Genomic DNA, 6,846 nt, shown 5'->3' with positions numbered 1-6,846 from the left:
CGAACCAAAGCTTTAGGGTCTTCTTAATTGGGCTTTGAATGAGGCTTTAAATTTGGACTCCTCCTCCTCCCAACCGTTGGCAAGTGAACCCAAACCAAGACTTGATCAAATCAGTGTTCCTCCTCTCAATTATTGTCTCCCTCAATTCTTGCAAAATATAATATAATTAAATAATATCTAAAATATCCATAAAATATACAGGAATTGAGATGAAGACTACAAAATATCCAAACTCATGAAATGCAATAAAAACCTAGTATTGAATACAAGAGATGATAAAAACATCAAGTTATAACAATAAAATCAAGTGTCCAAATGTCAGCTATCAATGGGATACCCTCTTTACTAGGATAAGACATTCTATCAGAAGCACAATCTCTGCTAATAATCGCGGATGTGACATCCACTTCTTCATGTTATAAAAGGAGCTCATCCTCGCAAACTAAGGTACGAGCACGCCTCCATATTCACATACATCCATTTCCATCTAACTATTGTCTTCTCCATTTCTCCCCTATCAAAGACTAACTTAAGCGTCAGAGTGGATAAGCTGGGGTACATCCGACCTCCATTCTACCCCCCCCCCCCCCCCCTTCTTCACTCTTTTATTTATCACAGGCGATTCAACCCTCCTTGTAGGCTAAGCAACTTCCTTTTACAACTTCGCAGGCATCTCTGGTAGCCCCACCTTCCTCCTAGTCATGGTGACTTGGTCAGCATCAGTGACACCTCACTGATGGCTCACTGAGGCCAAACAGGATAGTAATTTTCATGCGGGCTAACAAGAAAGGAGATTGGAGGAGAATGCAAGAAGAGAAACTGAAGAAAACAAAGAGAAATCTTTCGTTTTCTAGATTTTACCAAAAAAGAAAAGTTTATAAAGAATAGAGGATGATTCCTCAAACAACTAAATAAATATTTATATAAACTCCACACCCATAGACACATAGACACTACAAAAAAATAAGGGTTTAGCAGCGGTTTTTCAAGGCCTATACCAGCGGTTTACGACTGCTGCTAACCCTATTGCACCGGTTACAAAACCGGTGCAGGTGTTGGCGACGCTAAATGCAACCGAAACGGTAATACTGACCGGTGGTTTAAACTTATAAACCGCTTCTAATGCTTACCAATAGCAGCGGTCATAAGGTGGACCTTTAGGAGCGGTTAGTAACCGCGTATATAGATCAATATGGGTCGCCTTAAGGCGGACCTTTAGGAGCGGTTAGTAACCGATTCTGAAGGTCAACTTTTACAAATAGTTAAAACCAGTCTTATAACTTACTTTGCAATTTAAAAATGACTTTTTAGAAGTGGTCTAAAACCGACACAAAAGGATGATTTATTAGAGGCGGTTGTAAACCATTTTAGAAAATAGTCGTTTAGATGCGGTTGTAACCGATCCTATAGGTTTATTATACAACAGTGACACTATCTATAGGAGCGGTTTTAAACCGCCTCTAAATATACAGAATTACCATATTTAAAAATGCTTTTATATCATATTGTACCTATAAATTTCCAAAATGAATGCTCAATTTAAATTAATTGATAATATTAATATTTCAATGCACAAATCTAATTTATATTCATAACACAATTTGGATTACCAAATAAACAAGTCATATTCATATTTAAGTTCAAAATATTCATAACATACATTTAACACCACACTATACCACTAATACAATCCTTTCTTTAATTCCCAAAATATATAGAAACTTCAATAACAAGTTTTCTCCGCCAATAAAGCATCAAAAGCCATTTGCTTCAAGCGACAAAAGGCATTTGCTCCAACCTTCAATAGCAACCTTCAAAAAAATGCAAACTTCAAATAATGCAAAGACATATAGAAGGGAAAAAGACATAAAAGACTATATAGCTATAAAGAATGATGAATACCCTTGCGACTTTAGTGATCAAAGTAAGAATATAGTTTTTTGCTTCATAACATTAGCAATAGCCTTTTTAAAGATTCATAACATCATGTTAACCTAAAATGACTAGCATATGACCATTTTCGAGAAGAACAAGCAATCTATTCATATGTTTGGCCAATCCAACTATTTAGTAGTTGGAAAAAAAATACAATACAGGATGAAATAGAAAATTTAGACAAGATCAAGGCACAAAGTAGCTATACATGGTCTTCATAAACTACTTTAACTCGTTCAATGCTTATCTAGTCAAGGTTGTGAGATATGATATTGCAGATCTACAAGATTTCCATCATCAACAAAACTCAATATGAACCATGAAATATCCAAGTTAAATTCTATAAGGAATAAACAACTTTTTTAGATTTTTAGAGAGACCATGGTAAAGGATATCTCATTGTAGCACCTGTATAGAGGAAGTAGTCTGTAGTTTAATATCTCAAGGAGCAATATAGACATTCCAGGCTTGTTCAAAAAAGATAATGATCGTTGGGTCAAATTCTGCAGATACAAAAAATAAAGTTATAAAAGAGCACATTGTTCTAGTATATTGCTAGCAAGCAAATAATGTAAATTTATCAATTAGGTAAGGTTTTTTTTTCGGTTGAACAATTCAATTTCCTGAACCAGTACAGCAGAGGTCACTTCAGTGAGGTAAATTTTCACAGTTAGCAGCTCCAATCAGAGCTATCATACATAGCATTTCAATTAAGTTGAGAGATGATCAAGATTGATGCAATAACCAAAGCAAGATTTGATCTTACTGCTTAAGAAGCCAGAAAAGGCATCGCACTAAGCAATTAACATCAGCCAAAATCATACTTTGAGACTTTAATGAAGTCATACTTTACGACTTTAATGACTATATACTAACTTGATAAAATAGTAAACTTATAGAGTCACAAAATGGAGTTTGACCTTGAACCTAATTCAAAATTTAATTGTTTCCAGTTTAATTGTGATAAACAAGATGAGCTGCTAAAACTTCATCTTAACAAAAACATTTGTATTTAAAAATTTCTAACCTGTCTAGTTATTATCTGATTCTGGTGATGGGGAGGATCTACATCTATTTCCTTCCGCAGTTGATGAAACTTGTTATTGCATAATATTTGTAAGCATAGCTGCCATCTACCAAAATAAATAAATTTGCTATCATGTACTTAACTATACAAATAATTTTAAACAAATTCTTTTATTTTATTAATGTTATTACCTGTGTCGGTAATGATTCAGGTCCATGAGAACCTCCAGCACTACCCGACATCATACTGAGCATTACCCGTGCAAAATTTTGGAATTGATCATTTTCTTTCATTTGTCTTTTCATCTGCTCTATTTCCATTTGTCGTTGTGCTTCTCGCAACTCCATATCTTTAATTTTCTCTCCCATTTCCTTAAATTTGTCCGTCATATCTGAATTAGAGTGATAGTCTTGCCAATACATTGAGCTACGTTTACATAGCTCTGGGAACACTTGACTAGGCAGCGCACCAGCTCCTAAACATCGTACCCGACCAGAATGCTCGGGTCCAAAAACCTCACTATATATTGAATAAAATTAAAGTTGAACCATTTGCAATAGCTTTTACAAAAATGAAATGAAATTAAAAAAATATTATTACCGAAATGTCTCCTCATGGACTTCTATTGGTTGTGTTCCTTCAGGTTTATCTTGAAGGTGACGATCCACAGTCTCTTTAAGTAAATTCTAACAAGAAAATAAATTGTTAATAGAATAAAAAAATATTTAAAAGTCGACTTAAAAAGTGAAATATATTATTACCTCAATTCGTATTGCCTCGTCATCAATAGGGGCGCCTCCTTTCTTTCTACTTCTTCGACTCAATTGTTGTATTTCAATACGACTCGGTTTTCTTCCATTTTCTTGAGACTAACAGGATAACAAATCCACATTTAGCACCAAATATTAATAGCATAAATTCTTCTATTTGCATAACAACTTATACTTCTAATTTGCAAATTCCATCAAAAACTAACTATATACATTACATTGCTTGTAATCAATTTCTAGAATCTCATAAAACCTTGGAACTTCAAGGATAAGAGCATTAAAGTGTAAAACAGTAAATAAGCAGTGTGAAACTAACTGTAAGAAAGAAAAGAAATAATTTTGATTCTTACAAATTTATATTCCAATGATGGAATATTAGTGTGTCCTTGTGCATGAGTCCCTTTCTTTTTGTTCGCATTTTCTCTATTGATCTTTGAAGTTTTCTGGCACAAAAATTTATAAGGAAATTATAACATCCATAACCATATATAAAAACCTATTAATACTAGTTGTACCTCGGTAGACTTCCAATAGTTACATAAAATCTCCCATGTTTGAAGTGTCAACCCATGAGGAATGGGTTGTATAGCAACAAGCTCTTCTAGTGGAGTATTTGAATCATAAGATGTAGCTTTCACTTCAGTCCTCCACCGTCTCCACGCAGCCCCCATCATTTGCATTATAACTCTTCTATGGCAATTGGAGATGCAGAAACGTGCCTATAAACATAAAATAAAATATGTACATGCTTTAAATTCATAATTGAAATTATGATCTTGTAAACTTACAGTAACAAGTTTCCATGCATCATTCAAGCAATTTGTCGGCATTTTTCTCCAATCTAAAAAGCTCAGCGGCAACACAACTCCATTCCGTGCAATAGTCCCAATATAATTTGCAAGAGTCGGTTGTAGATCACCGTAAGGCTGTCCCCTTTCATTGAATTTCACTACCAGCATATGATCGGGATGTAATGCATGAATATCTCTCATAATAGTCTTTCCACGTTTTCTTTTCTGAGCTTGGGATGAAGGCATGATCTCATTTTCATCTGAAAAATATAATTTTCACTTAGTATTGCAAGAAATAATTTTCTATTCATATCCAAAAACATTTTTCACCTTGCTCATTAACCTCCTCATTTTGTAGCTCTAATGGTGAATGAGATGTTGTGTCTTGTGATTCATTTTCATGATCAACTCCTCTGTTACTTGAATCTTCTCTTGTAGATCGTCTTTGGCTATTTTGTATTAGCTTTCGCATTCTTTTGTTTGCCATTTTTGAAAGTTACCTACAAATCACAATATAGAAATATGAATGAAGTTTGAAGTGTAAAATCTGAAATTGTCATAAAATGTTCAAGCATAATAACAAAAGAGAACAAATTTTCTGCATTAAAAAAACATCTAGATAATTGACTCAGGTATCAATAACAAAAGAGAAACAATGTTCCACATTAAAAAACACAAGGAATGAATTGTATTAGTCAAAATGAATAACTCTAGTAGTTGTAAGAAAAGATTTCTGTCAAAAAAAATTTTAATCTAGTTGAAGTGGTCGGAGACCTACTTGAGCTGAAAATCACTACAAACAATAGCATAAATAGAGAAAACTTTAGACCTTGTATCATCAATGACATGAATGACATGAAGACTTTAGACCTTGTATCATCAATCACTACAAGTATTATCAATGACATGAAAACTTTAGACCTTGTACACCATATATTCGTTTCAAACTATATCACAAAATAAGGAAAAAAAACTAAAACAGAAGCTCTAACAACCAAAACTACATCAAAGCTGATAAAAGTAACTGCAAAACAATGCTAATAAAGAGTGCTACAAGGATATTTGTATACTTCTCAAATTCCATAAAAAAGTATCAAGAACATTGCTAGTGATTTTGTCTCGGCATTGCTCAAACATCCTTTGCCTTGAACTGCCTATATCAAGAGATTCATCCCTTTGACAAAACCCATAAAAAAAACCCTAAACAAATTCCAAAAGCAAAAGCCTTTACCTGCAAAGAGTTGAAGGATCAAAGATAGGGCAAAGAGAGGTTGAAGTATAAAAACCCTAACAACAGATAGGATTCGAAAATAGGTCTAATAATCTGTAAAAGGCTTCCAAAATCAATATTAAGCAACATAATAAAAAAATTGGAATCAGCGGCGGAAGGAATCAGCGGCGGAAGGAAGAGGCGGTGGAATGAATCAGCGGCGGAAGGAAGAGGCGGAGGTTATGCTAGCTACGTACCTGGGAGGAGATGGAGGTTCCTTGCTGTGTGACTAGAAGAGGCGGAGGTCGGAGGCTAGTCGACGATGGGATGAAGGTGAGTGTGTTTGTGGAAGAGTGGAAGACGACGCGACTTTAGTAATCGGTAGAAAATAGGGAATAATGGGAGGGGAGGGAATTAATAGCGGGAATGTGAAATTTGGGTGGTGTGTAAGGGAAATTAATATCAAGTCTTATTTTTATTGTATTAATATTAATATTTTATTTAATTAATTTAATTTATTAAAAAAAATTTAAAAAATAGGGAATATAAATTATGTTAAGGCAATGGAAATTTTGATTAAAATTTTGAAATGGGGAGGAAAGTGATAAATTATAAAATTTGACACGGATTTGATAGTTTCGGAATTATTCAAGTTTCGACCCTAAAATACACAGTCTAGATTCTTTTTCAGAGCCGAGGAAAGTATTAGATAGGAATCATAAATAGGTCGAATCCTCTGTAGAAGGCTTCCAAAATCAATAAGCAACATAATAAATAAAAACTTGGAAACAGTGATGGAAGGAATCGACGACGATAGCTAGGTCAAATAGTGTACCTTGAAGGAGGAGGAGCTTATGCTAGCTGCGTACCTGGGAGGAGACGGAGGTTCTCCTAGCTGTGTAACTGGAAGGAGGAGACTGAGGTCGGAGGCTCGTCGTCGGCAATGGGATGAATCCGATCGACGAAACAGGACACAACAGCGGGCACAGCAGCAGCGACGAGGGTAGAATCGCGCGGTAGGAAATAGCGGGAGTAAGAAGAGGGAAGGAGATATAGCGGGAACGTGAAATTTTGGGTATTTAGGGTGTTATTTGAGTGAGGAAAAATAATATA

The 6,846-nt window shown here is 34.7% G+C and overlaps 1 protein-coding gene across 1 annotated transcript; it reads right to left on the bottom strand.

Annotated features, from left to right (window-relative positions):
* Positions 1–1,685: 1,685 nt before the first annotated feature.
* LOC122039813 lies at positions 1,686–6,102 on the bottom strand. The gene is made up of 11 exons (XM_042599252.1): positions 5,991–6,102; positions 4,854–5,023; positions 4,521–4,783; positions 4,248–4,451; positions 4,083–4,175; positions 3,724–3,831; positions 3,563–3,648; positions 3,154–3,481; positions 2,963–3,068; positions 2,344–2,438; positions 1,686–1,811 (listed from the first exon to the last, which is right to left on the bottom strand). The coding sequence occupies exons 2-9, from the start codon at positions 5,008–5,010 to the stop codon at positions 3,036–3,038; spliced, it is 1,272 nt and encodes a 423-aa protein (XP_042455186.1). The 5' UTR covers positions 5,011–5,023; positions 5,991–6,102; the 3' UTR covers positions 1,686–1,811; positions 2,344–2,438; positions 2,963–3,035.
* Positions 6,103–6,846: the final 744 nt, after the last annotated feature.

The sequence above is a fragment of the Zingiber officinale genome, chromosome 2A (genome assembly GCF_018446385.1).
Source record: "Zingiber officinale cultivar Zhangliang chromosome 2A, Zo_v1.1, whole genome shotgun sequence".
Lineage (NCBI taxonomy): Eukaryota > Viridiplantae > Streptophyta > Magnoliopsida > Zingiberales > Zingiberaceae > Zingiber > Zingiber officinale.
This window is presented reverse-complemented; position numbering and strand designations above follow the sequence as displayed.

Coding starts and splice junctions, on each gene's coding strand:
- LOC122039813 (XM_042599252.1), bottom strand. CDS start 5,010: ATGGCAAACAAAAGAATGCGAAAGCTAATACAAAATAGCCAAAGACGA. Junction 4,176..4,247: donor ACTATTGGAAGTCTACCGAG/GTACAACTAGTA, acceptor TTTTTGTGCCAG/AAAACTTCAAAGATCAATAG. Junction 3,832..4,082: donor CATCATTGGAATATAAATTT/GTAAGAATCAAA, acceptor TTATCCTGTTAG/TCTCAAGAAAATGGAAGAAA.